The sequence below is a fragment of the Haliotis cracherodii genome, unplaced genomic scaffold (assembly GCF_022045235.1).
Source record: "Haliotis cracherodii isolate W230 unplaced genomic scaffold, xgHalCrac1.p SCAF_18, whole genome shotgun sequence".
NCBI lineage: Eukaryota > Metazoa > Mollusca > Gastropoda > Lepetellida > Haliotidae > Haliotis > Haliotis cracherodii.
The window spans coordinates 3,626,492-3,643,615 of NW_027266273.1; the positions used below are offsets into that span (position 1 = coordinate 3,626,492).

Below are 17,124 nucleotides of genomic sequence, written 5' to 3' on the forward strand. Positions count from 1 at the left end.
TCGTTTGCATATTTTATGAAACCGCACTTTCGAAATTCATTTGCGGTAATACAGCCGATAACAAAGTTTATCTTCATAAATACTTTCACATATTTATTGTTTCCTAATGGTAAGAACATAAAAATGGGTTTGTTTCTTTTACCGAGAGTTGTAAGGGAACAGAATAGGTTTTGTTCGTTTCGTTTCATTTTGTGTGTAAACTTACACTGTGTGACATACTACAAGAGGCTGCTCCGGGTAAGGACCTATACAAACAGACCCCTCACATACATCACCACGTGACAACCCTTGTAATGTTCACACTAGAGCCATTGACATAAACACCCCAGGGGCAAGTGACATAGAAATGCGTCGACTGATGTCATGACATGGTTGCTATGGCGACGCATTCACGTCAATGTCAGCGTGCCACTACTTTGAAGCCGAGGTGACAGACAAGGTGTGAATAACACAGTTGCCAATATCATGCCCGGGGTCGTTTGCATTGAGAGCCATTACAATGCCATTCCCCCTTATCTCGAAGCTATTATATGAGGTCATTTCGAGATAACCGATGTAATTGAATTTAACAGGACAATAAACTATTGCAAAAGTACCGTTATTTTGAATGTTAAGGCTATTCTGACATTACGAACTCTGGATATGACGAAGTTCACAAATGCATATAAGATATTCGTTAGCTAATTATTGGTCAGTAGGGTAGTCAAGTGGTTGAGGCGTTCGCTTGTCACACAAAAGGTCCATGTTTGATTCCCTCGTTGGTATTATCTGTGCAGCCGCCTTGATAATGCTTGAATATCGCTTATAGCAGCGTAAAACCCAAATCATTCACTCTTTCCGAGCCCCGCGAAGACCCGGGGTAGAATAGATCTCCAGCAACCCATGCTTGCTGTAAAAGGCGACTATGTATGTCGCGGGATCGGGTTGTCAGGGTCGCTGCCTTGGTTGATGCACGTCATCGTATCCCGTTGCATGGATCGACGCACATGTTGTCAATCACTGGATTGCCTGGTCCAGACTCGATTATTTACAAACCGCCGTGATATAACTGGGATATTGCTGATGCGGCGTTAAAAACAAACAAACAAGCAAAGCCCCGAACGTATTCTTTGGCTTTTCAGAATCATACGCATGCTGGTGGGTTTTACAAAAGAGGCCAACGTTCAGTGCCTGCACCGGATGGACTTTTACCCAGTTAAGCTGACTCGCCGTGATATAACTGGAATACTGTTCAAAACGGCGTTAACGCAACTTTTTCACTCACTGAGCTGAAGAATCCGCAGGCCGTGGGGTGAAATTCATACGCTCAGACGTAACCGTCATACTCAACTAACACATACACACACTTCAGTGTACACAAAACTACTGGAAACCGTTCGAAGTATTTAGGCATTTTATTTAGCTCCAGATCTCTGTACAAAAATCATTTTCGAGGATAGATTTTTCGCGTTTAAGCTTTGCTTAAACAGTCAGCATATAAAGGTGATAAGAAACTGACAAATTAAACAAGTCACGACCAAACACTACATTAATTTCTTGTGCAAATATACAAAGTACATTAAATTTCGATTCTTTGTCATGGAAAACAGTGTAAAATATCAAGATTTAACAATCCATTACCGGGCAATACAAATATGGAAATTAAGGTAATTCACGTCGACAATTACACAGATCAGTGCGCATCAAATCGGCGCACCGACTGCATCACGTGACTAAACTGTAAAAACAACTGTGTCAAACACAAAGACTATATACCGACTAACGACTAGAATTTGTACATTTGTACGTATTGAGATCTCAACATGCACGTTCAGTGCTTTATGTACATACTCCTTACGAACGGTAAATAAATAAACTCTTCCCCGGGTGTTGGAATGAATTATCAAGATACCTTGACAACGTCCGCCATTACCGGAAGTCGTGGTATCCTAGCAACATGCTTCCGTATATACCACATACCACAATATCCGGTTATGACGTTAGTAATGTAAGTAGCCCTTTTATACTTAAATAAATAACTTTTCTTAAAATATAACAACATTATGACTGCGTCTTCATCCATTCTCATTAAAGAGTAGGGATCATCTCAAAAGCTCAAAGAATAAATAATCTCTAAGTGGTAGAAATCTTTCTAGGGGTTCCATTTGCACTGTAAGACAAACGCCCCGCCTACGGTAAACAATCAACCTTTGAGATGATCCCAATGTTATGTTCACATTCATGTATAAACGTATAAAACCAACCCTAAATACTATGCTATCAGTCGACTAGATCTTAAAACAGTTAGGAATTACAAACCTAATGTATTTTGTATTCAAAGATGTAAAAATAGAAATCTGATCGTGAGATATAAATATAATAGAAATCGACAGGATCATGCAAAGAGTTGCATTATTAAATCTTTCTTTGACAATAGGTAAAATATATATAATATATATATGTATATGTATATGTCTCCAAACGTATGACAATGGGGACAATGTCAATTTCACATGGGTAGGTCCATATTGCAGCTCATTCATTACTCAACATAGAGTAACCCTTTGTCTGTTTGGAGACGATAAATTCTAGAAGTACCTCTTTCACACTTATATTTAGCTCTTTTACACTCAAATACAATATGTACAACGCCCCACAAACAATTATGACGAAACCGCCCAACAAACACGTTTCTTTAGGATTTCAATCGTACGATTCTTTAACAAGAACCTGAAGAAACGCTTCGTGAATTATGCAGTGAAATGTACCACATCTTGCCCAAACGTTATAAGATCTAAAGGTTTCTTATTTCATTTGAGCTAAAAGTTTTGCTAGTCAATTATACATGAAGACTCCACTTGAAGGAAGACACCGTGGCTTATATGCTTTACATGGCCGATGCCGAGACAAAATGGCGGCGTTTAATTATTCATAAAGAGTCATGTCCCTTTGCTCATTTCGCGTGGCGATAATATGCAACAAAAATAATTTATTATGTGTCAGTTAAGTACGTCATCTATCACAATATTTCATAACGGAATAAACACTAAAATGCAGCATGGATAAACGAGGCATTACTTGAAGTATTCTTGAAGTATTACTTGAAGTATTCTTTGGTTCGTGGCACAGATTTTGGCAGAAACTTTATCAAATATTTTTACGAATCAGAAACAAGACGAAGATAAAGAAGAAAAATCTTTTCGCGATATGTTTGGCTTTTATAATTCAAAACGTTAGACAGAAGCTTTCAAAAACCTAGTTGGTAGTACTTTGCTTCTGTCATTTATAGGAATCGTTCAATTTTGTGGATTTTGGAATGATACATCTGTAAATAAAGGTTAGCAATAAATAACAGTTAACAGTATGAATTCCTCGACTATCCTTCAATCCCATCATGCTTTGCTGCCTCGTTTTGACTAGATCGCACTCACATCCTGGCGTAGTAATACATAAGTATGTTGGTCCGCGACAATTCACAGCCATCACTAAAGCGGCACTATATTTCATCAACAATGTCACAAGCATTATAAAACTACATCGTGGGAGATTGAAAACATTTAACATTATCAAAAGAATCATACGGAAACGAATACGTCTATCAATAAAATGTTTTTAAAAAAATACTAGACCCAGATGATGATACTGAAATCACGTGACCTGCGCACTACTTTTCGCATGCGCTCCCTACGAACTGAAACATTTGGCGCGGATGAATACATTTAGCCTCTAACCCCTTCAAGACCAGCAATATCTTATTTTTTTTAGAATGATTTATTTTCTTTTAATCTATTTTGTCCAATTTTCAATCCTTTTTATTGAGAAAATATTGAAAATAGAAACTAAATATTTGTCAATTACACATTATAAATATATATATATATAATATGAAATTAAGGATACCTTTTTTCAAAAAACAATTCTGTAGAATAATCAATGTATTCTTATATTTGGTCTCTTGACTCAATGTACCAGGCGATAGAGGTAGCATTCATAATGAAAACTATTGCACAATTTAGTAAAATATACCGCAACAAAGTCAAACTCTAATTATAACTAAAAGAAAAAGTCTTTGCACCAATTAGACAGCACACCGCCTTGAAATATTAGGCAGAAAAAGGAAACGTAAGCCGGGTCAAGTCAGCAAATCTGTGGGGGTGGCATCTTTGGGGCATTTCCGGTCACGTGACTTAAAACGGAAGTTGATTTGATAGATACATGTTCTCGATAATTGGGGGCGCTCGTATCACGTCCTCCAGCTTGAAGTAGAACATGCGTTGTAGGCCCTCTCGACTAAGTGACCGGAGCTCGGCAATCTTGCCGAGAATCCTCGAGAAAAAGTGGGATTTCTTTTGTGCTTCACTGTTATATGTGCAATGATCGCGGAGACAGTCAATGATTTTCATTTGAAGGTCCTCCATCTTTTTGGGTTCCTTCAGACCATGTCGCACTGAAATGAAGAACGGGATATATATATCACCTTATAAAATGCCATCAGTACACACCGGATGTCACGAAATTACAGGGACCCTCTAAATAACTTAATGTTCGTTATATACGAAGTTCGTCCTTCGCATAAAATTAACGCTGTATGTGACATTGAATTCGAATCAAGATGGTCAAAGCCGTTGTTTCGTGGTATCAGTGACTCTCTCACTCATCCAACTCACTCGAAGTAGCAGACTGCGTTATATAGTTCATAGAGACCCGTGAATCTTTACTACTTTGAAAACATTGTAGCCCTTGAAGCGATCTTACTTCTAAGACAAAGTCAATGTTGAAGTATGGGAATTACAAGTTTTCGCGCTATGACCGTCTTGTGCAAGTGGGCCCCGGGTGCCGTTGTACAAAGCGCTCTTAGCGCTAAGGTGATCGTAATTCCCATACCTTAAAAGAAAGACTTACTATATTCGTAGCGCTAAGGTTGTTATTGTATTGTGTTCTATTACAACGCCAAACAACTGCAATACTGGCTATTCATTAATAATAGCCTTACTATCATTGGATATTAAGTAGCATGTAATAACTCTCCACTACGCTTTATCATATATCAAATCAGCTAAACTGATCATCTGTTCTTTGTGCCATAGAACAAGTTGAATTATCCGTTGTTCGACACAAGCATTGTGCTAATATTAAACCATAGTGCCTATAATGCTGATTCCGGAACCAATGAATTGCTTCAGTGATGAAGCCTGTTGAGGGAGTTCGAGCTGATAATGTTTCACTGTACAAGAGTAAATATAAAATGGCGGGTATATACTTACAGGTTACCATTGAGAGTGCGGCCATGCAGGCAAGTGAGGAGATGTCTAACGTCATGCGAGTGAGGCTGAGACCGAAGTCGACAATCGAATTGATCCAGTCTCCGAACATTCTGAGGCACTGTAGACGATGAAGCACGAGCCCGTTGTCGAACACTATCTTGTCTTCTCCAGGTTGCATTCTAGGATAAGAGCAGCTCGGTATAAGATCAATAATCACAGGTATTTCTTGTAGATGTGTATTCAGCCAGAAATATTAAACGAGGTTCATATGTATGTGAAAGACCAATTATCAAACGGTTTTTCACTTGAGTATTATGTTTCAAATTATATGTTTGCGTTTGCTTTGAAGAAAAATGAAATTTTCAGGCAGAAATTCTGTAAGAATTTCTTTTTAATGATTGCACATCATCTTACGAAGATGAACATAGCACTGAGTAATTGGCTTTCTCTGGGAAACAGTGTCAGGATACTTTAACAGTATATCCACAAGATTTGAGTTATACACTGCCGGGCAAAAGAAGTGTACACACAACTTTGGGGGTGGCTAAAAATGAAACAATCAAGGAATGTTTATACGATGGTGATGCATTTTATACAGGTACCATAGTTGTGTTTTGGACTGTATATTTGCAGTGCCTCGATGACTGTTTTCCGCCTGGTAACGTATTGAAAATGTTTGTCATTGTTTTAAGTCAAATCTAGATTTCAAATGCTTTCATACTTGCTTTCGCCATGCAGTTTATCCCGCGATGTGGTACTAAGACACATGTACTTAAATCTAACACAGCGTTACCATGCCATTTCATAATATTATCCTATAGATGCAGTTAGTATTCATCAGATCAGAGTTTTATTCCGTAAGAAACGCGAGAGGGCGATCCTGGTCGATTTGAAGACTGGGTTCGATTTCTGATGTGGATGGACACATAGTGTAAAGGCCATTCTTCGATCCCCAAAACAAATATCTGTTTGAAGCCAATTTCAGTGAAGCCCGTCTCCTGGTGTGAGTTTGGTGTAATGTTGCTTAAAATGGCACGATAACCCACTCGCTCGCTGAGTATCGCCTTGTGGCTTACCTGTATGCCGTCCTGAGGACAAAGAGCTCTAGTGTTGCAGACTGGAAAAGGAGTTCCTGGTCCTCCTTGCAGAGTTCCGAGAATCCAGGGATCTTCTCCGCCCATCCCCGGAGTACGTCAACAGACTGGATGAGTATATCGTAAAACATACGGATCCTGTCGTCCTGGGGGGTCGGGCTTTCGTCGTCTGTAGGGACTTTGTACTGTAAGGGGAGACATGATGTCAACTGGGGCATGGGGCATGGTGCATGTTGATAGTCTACCCTCATGTTAAACTGCGAGTCTAAAATATTCGTCCAAATCGCCACTTCGGAATTTTTTCACAACATTATCTCTCTAGCATAGGGTTGTAATGGAACTATTGAAAGGGGTGGATTTAGTAACGATGAAAATGTACCAAATGTCCCTCTATGTAGTCATCACTGCAAGAATGTACGTTCAAATGTTAAAATGATAGACAGCTATATCAGGGGTATCAAATGGCTAAAGTTACACCCTTGCATATTAGAAAGCGAAACAGAACAACTTATAAGAGGTATTTATTATTATGAGCTTTTTTTTACTGGGAAGTATGCATTAAGCGAGGTACCGTTTTCTCCATAACCACATATATGCCGTTCATTTTAGGCCGAGTGAGCCTAAGCGAGTGATTGTTTAGCGTTGCCCAAAAAAGTTGTTTTAAGCCACAGACTTTCGGACATAACACTAGAATAACTAGAGTTACAATGCTGAATAAGAATCCTCAAATAGGTTCGGTTCACAAAAAATTATATATTAACTTATTTTTTTATTTATTTCAAAAGGCATTATTTACTGTTAAAACTGTTAATAACCTACCTTGCTGTAATCAAGATTTGGAATGTCTGGGCATGTATCAACATGCGCGCGCACCAAGGCAGTAATTAGGCTGACGGGTGGGGAGGGGGGGCTTTCTTGGGGGGACTTTGGTTTGGAGGGTAGTCGTCCACGTCGCCCCTTCAAACTATCAGTCCTCACAACTGAAACAGAAGGATTTTATTTGAAAATAAGTATAAATATCCTGCAATTCTCCATACACGTGCAGTTAACTTCCCCGTGCATTATTACGAACATTAAATCGGCATTAACGAGCTGTTTAGAGTTTTATCACCCTGACGGAAATGTCAAAGGCCCATTATGCCATACATTAGAACTCGTTAATGATCTAGTGTTTTCTTGTAGCGTGAATAGTACTGACAGTCGGAGACATTAATTGGGTACTATATGTTGATGCATAGTATTACTATACCGCGAAACAATACAACCGTTTTGTATACATCGCTGAAATTATCAAAATAAACAAACGAATGATGCGTACTAAAGGAATCTTACTGTTTCGAACAGTATCGAAGGCAATAAATTGAGTAGGTTTTGTTATATATCATTTCATAGCATAATTCTATGAATTTGTGAGCTAATGTACTACTTGGCAATTTCAAGACAATACCCATGGGTTGTGTGCGTAAGAATCTTCCCAATCGAAGTAAATACGGCAATAATCTGGAGAAGATAACGAAGGGTTGAGGGAAAGTAGTCGAGTATATGTTCTTCATAACGCATGTAGAGAGCCATATGTATTCTCAGTGGCCAAACTAACTGGCACTGATTCATTCAAGCCGGGCAATGCCGAGTAGCCGAAGATGGCCGCCACATGCGCAAGGTATCGTCTGCCCCAGGGCACGTGCCCGCGTGCGTAACAGACGAACATGACAGGGCCTCCTTGACGCTCGTGCTTTGAGCAAACACTCATTAATTCCCTCTTACTATCTCAAGAGCTACTTGATGGGTCACAAAGAGTGTAAATATTTTACAAGAAAATGCCACTAGCACAAATAGATACAACGTTTAATGCCTGGCCATTCTGCACGATAGCCCAAATATTTCATTCCGATGTAGCCGTTAACTCAAAAAACTATGACCAAAGGAATCTCTATGATTTCTGAAACAACCGGGGATAGATGCATGTACAATCGAGCCAACTTCGTATCTAATCCCATGTCCTATGTTAAGACATGTTTATGGACAAAACAGAGACAACTTTGAAAATTGATAGGATTGAGCTGATTTCAACGCTCGGGACGAGTATCAGACTGTAGTCTGCCGGATCTATCAAGTCTACATTGGAATAAAAGCCTCTCCGATCTAAGACAACAGACTCCTGTGTTATTGCAGTAATTTAAGCGATACGTTCTCATGATAAGGACGCACATATGTTGAAGACCTAACCAGCATTCATTTGGAGGTTAACTGCATTTGGTCATTATGAATATAAATGTACAGATGTTTGTCCCATTAAAATTAATACCGAGAGATATCAATACTTTTTTTATCAGAATAAACACGTGTATCAATGTTCTCCAATGCTTTGGAAACTATGAATTTGATCCATTGGCCTCTACACATACGTCCAATGTTGATTTGTAGTCTTTGTCTCGGGCTTCCCCTTCAAAACGATTCTTACATATATTTCAGCTGCATCGTTTCCAGTCCGCAATGTAACCTTGTATACTACAATGGACTGCCACAGATCATCAACACCTACATATGTAGTGTTTATGACTACTAAGCCCTACATTCCGCAAGTCCTTGAAAGCTGCTTTTTTTCGTTACGTTGATCAATAAAAGGATTGATTGAACGTGAAGCCTCGTTCTGAGTCCACTGACCTTCCTTCACCATGCCGACGGCGAGGCATTTCTGAAAGCGACAGAACTGGCATCGGTTCCTCCTCCTCTTGTCCACTGGGCAGTTCTTGTCAGCTAGGCATACGTACTTAGCATTCTTCTGCACCGTGCGCTGTAAGGCAAACAGAGTCATTACAGTTTGGGGGACACAAAGTGAACGTGGCTTATGATGGGGAACATTAAAGATGGTTCATATTTTGCCGAAGCAACTGTAACACCCGGGGGATCAGACATGGACTATCGCTGTATTGGTTTCCTGCGCGTAGGGGTTAGCCCGTGACGTATGCTTTACGTCAACGTGGAGTCCCGCAAGGTGCTTCACTGCCTCCGGAATTATTGAAACTAGTAATGAGGGACAATATCTCTTCTCTAAGGCTACATCAACAGTGTTTTGTCTTGCCTGTTTACCGTTAGTGGATGTTGACAGACTTATTTTGCAAAACCCACGCTCCTCTTTTCATGCAAACAAGTATTGTCCTTAAGTGTATGAAAAAACGAAGTTTTATCAACATAATAACTTGTTTTGTAAATATGAGAAGTGGTTGATAATCGTGGTACCATATATGATATATAGCTACCAGGTTTGATAAGTCAGACGCTTTGAGAACGCAATATAACAAGGATTAAACAGGATATTTAACGAGCGCTTCAAGATTATATTGATTTCGCACACAGGCCTCGACTAAATATTTGTGCCGGGATTGTCCCTGTCACGAGCACATACGGGCACGGGCTTGCGCTTGTGCGCTTGTCTTATTCAAATCTGAACAGTTACCTTGAAGAACCCCTTGCAGCCCTCGCACGTCCTGACGCCATAGTGCTGACACGCAGCGTTGTCACCACACACAGCGCACAGCAGACATTCCTTTGTCGGCTGATCGCGGGGTGGGGACGACCTTGAGGATCCTGGGGTAGGGGGAGTTGTAGGGGACTGAAGCTGGTACTTTTGAACTTCTAGGCTGCAAGGAAAAAATAAACTGATACATGAAATATTCAATTAAAATCCAATAGCCTTCAAAATTTTAGATAATATATATTGTGTGAAATAATAATAAGTAGTTACAAAGTTTATGTATGGAATATATTTCGAACTTAAGACTCACCAAACATGTTATCTCGGAGAGAATATATATTATTAACTAAAACCAAGTGCGCCAGCTTAACTATCGATTTCTAGCATTTCTATTTTTTATCCTTATATAGACATGAATTGTCGTTACAGAAACTGTAAGTGACGATAATGCATCAAAGCTATTCATAAACAACTCGATTGCTTCCCAAGTCCCAAAAATGCACCAGTATTGAATTGTAAATTAATTATGTCTGGAACTTTTAGAGAATGTATTTGTTGTTTTGACATGGTGAAGATTGCGGTGCTGCAGCTCTTCCAGTGCAGCCCATATTATTGTTTGTAAAGACACGTCTTTCCTTGTGTTGGCGTTGATGATTAGAACGTGGCCAGAAGCAACATGGCTCTATGTCAAGGATGTCTTGTGAGACGCCTAACATTGCCGTAGGTGCTTCATTATCCTCTTAGAGCCCAGCAAAACAATAAGCTGCTAGATGATTCGTGCGGTCACAGTCCAGACCAATTCCTAGGCAGTGTTTACATGATGTCGACAAATGAGTTGGTGTGGGAGAAATGTGTGACAACATATTTATAATACCTTCATGAGACATAACACCTTGTGAAAGCTAATTGGTGTTCATCAAAGAGCTATATATGTGTAAAGATGCTTTTAGAAATATGTTTCCCTTTGACAATTTGCTTACATTTGGGATAATTTTCCATTCATAAAAGTCTTTCATTGGATCATCAGAAAGGTTATGTACTTATCAGTCGAAAATGATATCAAAACGCACATAGGTACAAGAGAATTATTTTAAATGTATTCGACATTGATTCGGGGTCTGAATCAGTCTCTTAAAGGGGAACGCCTTTCCGTATATTTGACAGGAGTGTCTTATACTGCCATCAAGCAGGCAGCGTAGAGTCGGTGCAAAAGAACAATTTTACCCCAACTTACTGGTGGTCTAGAACTGTTTAACCCCAACTTACCCATCAGAAATTGGCGGTGTTGGGATGGTGAGGGATGGACGTCGCTGAAGATGCTGTCCACTCATTTGAATACTAATATCTCCCCTATAGGTGGTAGGCACAGCACGGCTGGAAAAGGTGAAATTTGAGTTCGTTCTTGTCACCCCTTGGCTTCCATAGAATGGCGACGAGAATGCTGGATATGCTGGCGTTTCCGTACTATACGGACTAGTACCATCATAACCAGAATGATACAGGGCTTGCTTATGGTCCAGCTCAGAAAAGTTCATGTGCGACTGTGTGAAGATATCTGTGCTGTCAGTATACGACTGTTTCATGAAGGGTTTCTGGTTTTCCAAGAACCTTTGTTGATAATATTCTGTGTCACTACCACCAAAAGCTTGGAAACCTTCTTCATATGGCACTGATGCGGTTCCATACTTTTCATGCGCTAACGACGAATGCTCCGAGTATAGGCTGTAGGTCGACGGTTTAGTCGTATCTCTCTGTTGAAGCGCGAAGTTGCCTTCGAAGCTGTACGTGTTCGGGTAGGTGGAGGTTGACTGAGGCGTGTGGTCATCTGACTGGTACCCAACAAGACTAGACTGGCTCCCTTCAAATCCGGGTGCAAACGTCTCCGTAGATATGTCCTCATTTGCATACACCGGATCCGACTGAAAATCGTGCAGCGGTAGAGAGAACGAGGCTGAGAATACCCCTATATCCGCCATTGTTGTTGGAGGAGTAACACTTCCGGAATATGTCACCCCGCCAAAATGGCTTCCTCCCATTCCAGGCGAGGAATCGTAGTTACTCTGAAATAAAAATGAATAAAAATGAAATATTGATCCTTGAGTCTGAAGACGAGGCATAACAACTGTGATATCTCAAGTTAACAACAGCAACCTCGTACATTTCAAATCATTTCTGCGGTTTTTCCACTTGAGCAAATATTATTATCCTTACTTTTTGAATTATTTAGCTTCAGAACAAACCCATCCTACAAATATGCCTAGCTTTCGATCCGTTGAGTCATATTAATAAAGTTAGCGGTTTACCCTGAATTAAACTTTCCAACTTAACCGTTTAGTTGTTGACAGTGTGATCAAGTAACTTAATGTCACATTCTAATCAAGTAGGACACCAATAAAGAAACTAGCAATTAGGGGTTGCATTTACCAAATTCGACAGGATGCCAATGACTTTTGAAATGCATAAAAAGATCCAATCATGAATCACTTTGCCGTTATGAATACGAGTGTAAAACCAAATTCTAAAAGACATGCGGTATTCATTACCGCAACATCAGTCGTGGTTTTTCACTTGATGAATTATCAAGATGCCAGCGGCGATAAACGATGATTGCAAATGTTGAGAATAATCGTTGAATAAGGAATGGTCCTTGGCGGAACCCTGCCATATGTTAAAGAATAGCAATGAACTGCTCAAAGCAGGGTATCAGTTGTAAAAGCGAGGTTAGAAATAGCCACAACCAACGGCACTGTTGATTGGACAGGTATCCATGACATTTAGTCAATCTGTTCATATCAACCAATCAAAGGAGACGTGTTGTTCTGGTGACAGGGATGCACGTGCGACGCGTGCACGATGCCATGTGTGGTGATTGGGGTCAACTATGACACGAGCCGGATCAACATAATTTTAACTGGGCAAAAGTCCATTTTATCGGGAGAAGGAATTAAGCACTGTTAATCTGTTCGAAGCCTCTCGTGTGTGACGTTTTGGCCCTATGAATAATAAAGTGGTCTCATTAAAATAGGAAACGGGAAACCGTCTTATAAACAGACTTCAGTGATTCACAGCTTATGATAGGCCATATTGCTACCGCAAATACAATAAACAGCAATTACCCGTTCGCTAGATTACTTCGTGTATTTGGTTTTCTGCGATAAAGACGTATTGCAACTTACGCTCTCGAGTAACGAACACCCAAGACACGTGACGAAAGTGCGTTATGATAGAACAATTATCAGTGTATGAGACTATAAATAAGTAATGTTTATATTGAAAAGAATGCCACAATCAAATTCCCACCATTCGTGATTTTTTTGTTTTTGATTTATATGAAACAAATATTAACTATTTTCGTTCACTCAATTAAATAATTTGAAACATTCAATCTACAATATGAAAGTACATGATGTTAGTTCCTTCCATGAATCTATCAAGTAATATCAAGATGTCTGCAGTTGTTAAAATCAGAATGATATATTAATAAAATATACACAATTTATCTTTATTTCTAAATATTTGTGAGATACCGAATCAAACAATGTACCTAAAATCAACCTGCACTATAACTTTTGTCAATTAAGAGCACAATGTGAAAATTTAAATTTAACATAGACATGAAACATAACAGTGAACGAAACAGACCAAGAAACTAAAACACGCCAATCGTAAACGGACATTCGTTGGTTGTATTTTAGTTGTTCGCGCCAACTTTACACAGCCTACAACAACGAGATTAATTCCTTTTCGTCAACCTAAAATACACGCATCAGTGTACACTTTTACCCTTTGGAATAGTAGTTGCCATGACATTTGTTCAAGGCGACACAACATAAACAGACGAGCGCGCATATTTTGTACCGTGATTTGTATCGAAATCTTTCAAACTCGTTTAGTCAGTGTTATATTCACATGATGTTCAAATGATGATACTAGAGTACACCCTGAATCGGAATAAAAAGATGGACGGTGAAACGGAGAAGAACGTACCTGAGACTGTAGAAGAAGCATTGGCTTCTCAAGGCTGGCTGTGGTTGTCGTCCCGGGGGTAGAATCTCGGCCCGTCTGTGGGGACGGGAGTTGGTATGTGGCTGACACCGGGGTGGGTGGCGCTAAGGGTGGGGAGGCTCGGGACACCTCCGTCGAGAGACCTGCAATAACATAAAACATGGTATCTGTATTTTTTGTAGACGATATTCCAAATCCAGGATTATTAAATCGTGTTCATCGACTGCTGCCGCTAATGTTCTGGACAAGATGTCTGTTGCAACACCGTCCTACAGATACAAGTATGCATGAGGGTAGCTTACGGAAAAAGAAGAGAATAACGGAGTTGAAATTAAATAAACAAAACAAATAGAAAATAAAGCAAAACAAATCCAAATTTCAAACAACCGAAAAAATCAAAAACGAAAAGTGTTTTGCAATCGAATAAAATCAAATATAAATACTCAGTTCACTCAAGAACACATACATATCACGTATAAGGAAATATAAAGGGAAAGGGCTAAAAGGGTCACATAAGAGATGATTTAAAATGAAATCAAAACAAATAAAATAGCAGAATCTAAATTCGAATGTGAACTAGCGGGTTGATGTTTACCTGGTCCGAGGCGAAAGTTTCAACAGAGATGTCAATGTATCTCGGCAGAGAACATACCACAATGGTCGCTTATGACAAATGAAAGTCCAGTGCGAGTTTCACCGAGAGCCGAGCTACCAAGCTAACCTGGGGCAAGCTCAAAACAACCCGCCTGACGAAAGATCTTGTGAGAGATGCGCTACCACGATGAACGGAGTTTCTCGTTTGAATGATTCCTCATTTATAAACCACGAGAAAATTACAGGGAGCGCCTCCCGCGCGGGTGGGCGGGTTGTCGACTACCCCAGCAAACCACGAATGGCAACGACGGGTGCCTCACTAATGAGTGTCAACACTAAATATAAATCTGGGGTCAAGTTCAATTTTCAACGATTTCTATTTAATTGAATGAACGGTATAAACGATTGTCGGGAAATGATGATAGCGTTAAAGTCGCTCTAAAACAAAATTGCATATTAGTATGGTATACTTCTAGAAATACACGCGTTATATAAAGTATGAAACAATATTATTTTAAAAATATCACACTAAAACCAACACGGCATTATGCTTAAAGTAGAAACCTAAATAATTCACAACCAATTTCCAAACAACCTGTGGAAGAACCAACATGAAATGATAGTTCTTGTGTACATATTGTAGACATGTTTACAGACAAATTATGTACAAAAACCAAACACGCACACTTAACATACCAACTGCGAAGTGTACCTCTCGTCTTTGAACAAGTCAATGAAAAAAAACACAAATCACCGGGCTCTTAACGATCTTTCTCTGGACGTAAGAAAATACAAACTGTAACATACACTTAAAAATCATGTGAAAAACAAACAAATAGGTGACGTTTGATAAGGAAACACATTGCAATATGACGCCAGATTATACTGTGATAAAGGTTATACTTTAAAAGATTTCATGCGTTATGCTTTTAAACGCACATATAAACTAAAAATCATAAACTGGGCATCACTAATCTAACTGATAAAATTAAATTTTATGAGTAACGCAAAAACGATGATATATGTATTAAATAAATGAACATTAATCGCTGCGTATAAAACATTTTTCCAATGTAACTTAAACGAAAGTATAGTCTTTTTAGCGTTATATAATTACAAACTTGAAGAAACACTAATTCATTTAAAAATTATCAGCTATTAAATTTAAAACATCAATTATACTTTGCAAAAATGAATTAAACTATTAAATACATATAAACTTCAAGTCATGTTATTCGTTTATCAGTGAAAACAAACATCCAGGCTATCCGTCGTCATCACATGTCCGCAACATATGCTGTGCAATGTCTGATAACATGGTACAGTTATTATTTGTTTTCAAATTATACTAAATATTGCTTCAGCTTTTCAAAGGAACTAACCTTACCTTGATTCGCAGTTTGTGTCGGATTGTAGGAGGAAAATGTTGATAGCAAAGCCCTATATTTCATTTTGCAGCTAACTTGGTAAATAGTTTGCAAAACTCCTGACTGCTCTTATTATGTTTTCGACCAATCAGAACGCCGGACGAAGCTTTGTTATTCACTGCAGTGGATATCGTCCTGGAGAAATTCGACACTATTACCTCCACTTCAATTTGTCAACGCTCCATATGGCGAGGAGCCCTTAAATGCAGTGGGCCATTCTGAGCTCGAAGTTTTATTTCGGTTTATCAAGTTTGATATCAGCCTCAATTCACACGGTCGATCAACGATCAACGTTTTCATGTTTCAATCTGTGAATATGTTGGTTGCTTTGTCTTTACAGTATACTATCACAGGGATACTTTCGAAACTTTTAATTCATTTCAAATATTTTTACATGTTTGCGTTCATTTCTCTTTCATTTCATTAACCCAACATTTCAAAACATGATATAAACAGATGTCTTTAATAATGTCTTACCATTATATGCGCTAAAATAGTTTTTTTCTCATGGTTTGATGATGTGCAGGCACTGACTGCGCGTACGGACTCCCTCGGAGCACTTGCATGAAACCCAAACTATGTTATAAATGGAGAGATAATATCACATTATATATTCTTCTCTCTCAGGCAAGTTTTGTGACATCTTGTCATTACAGTTTTAAATCTCTATCTTACAAAAGAGCCATTTGCAATGGCAATCAATTCCGTCGACATACGATGCAGGAAACTTCTTATTTACATAATCAGTTAAATAATACCCATTCACGCATACATTCATCAATAGCTTCAATGACTTAAACTGAGAGAAAAGAATCACAATTTTTCAACCGAATGAAATACTTTTGAAAATATTCATACACAAGTATTTATTTTGAAAAGAATTACACTGTCATGTAGCAGTGAGAAATAGGTTTGAAACCACTCAGCCCGGCTTTGTAAAATGTTGTGTGCTGAATTTCATTTTGAAAGCTGGGATCCTACCTAATTTTCTAAATCGTTCAATTAGCATGCCCGTTAGCCATCGCCCGTATCTCAAAGCATAACGGCGGGCTTATCAGTTGCACGTTTTATAGCTTGATGTATTGGTTAAGTCCCTATACACAGGATGACATTTCGGTGACTTCTCTTTACAAAGCGTCCAAACTACACACAAACTTTGTACTGCGACTGCACATGGGCCAATTTTCCTCGAGAAATGCCAAGGGTGAAAATAACATATGGAACGATGACAAATGTACCAGTTTACAATTAATTATTAACGATTTGATTGTCGAAAATTAGGCAGG

At 39.0% G+C, this 17,124-nt stretch overlaps 1 protein-coding gene across 5 annotated transcripts in view; it reads right to left on the reverse strand.

Moving 5' to 3' along the window:
• Positions 1-1,379: 1,379 nt before the first annotated feature.
• Positions 1,380-17,124, reverse strand: part of LOC139465680 (probable nuclear hormone receptor HR38) — a 29,226-nt gene continuing 13,481 nt past the window's right edge. For 3 of the 5 annotated variants that reach the window (XM_071247457.1, XM_071247453.1, XM_071247454.1), the window contains exons 2-9: positions 13,800-13,960; positions 11,079-11,872; positions 9,795-9,978; positions 9,002-9,131; positions 7,157-7,317; positions 6,320-6,522; positions 5,244-5,422; positions 1,380-4,426 (exon numbers count right to left, since the gene is read on the reverse strand). In XM_071247457.1, coding sequence (XP_071103558.1) covers positions 4,167-4,426; positions 5,244-5,422; positions 6,320-6,522; positions 7,157-7,317; positions 9,002-9,131; positions 9,795-9,978; positions 11,079-11,872; positions 13,800-13,820 — 1,932 coding nt within the window. In that variant the 5' untranslated portion in view covers positions 13,821-13,960 and the 3' untranslated portion in view covers positions 1,380-4,166. Of the gene's footprint in view, positions 4,427-5,243; positions 5,423-6,319; positions 6,523-7,156; positions 7,318-9,001; positions 9,132-9,794; positions 9,979-11,078; positions 11,873-13,799; positions 13,961-14,412; positions 14,579-15,798; positions 15,949-17,124 lie in introns of those variants that run through there. The other 2 variants (XM_071247452.1, XM_071247455.1) reach the window with 2 other exon arrangements.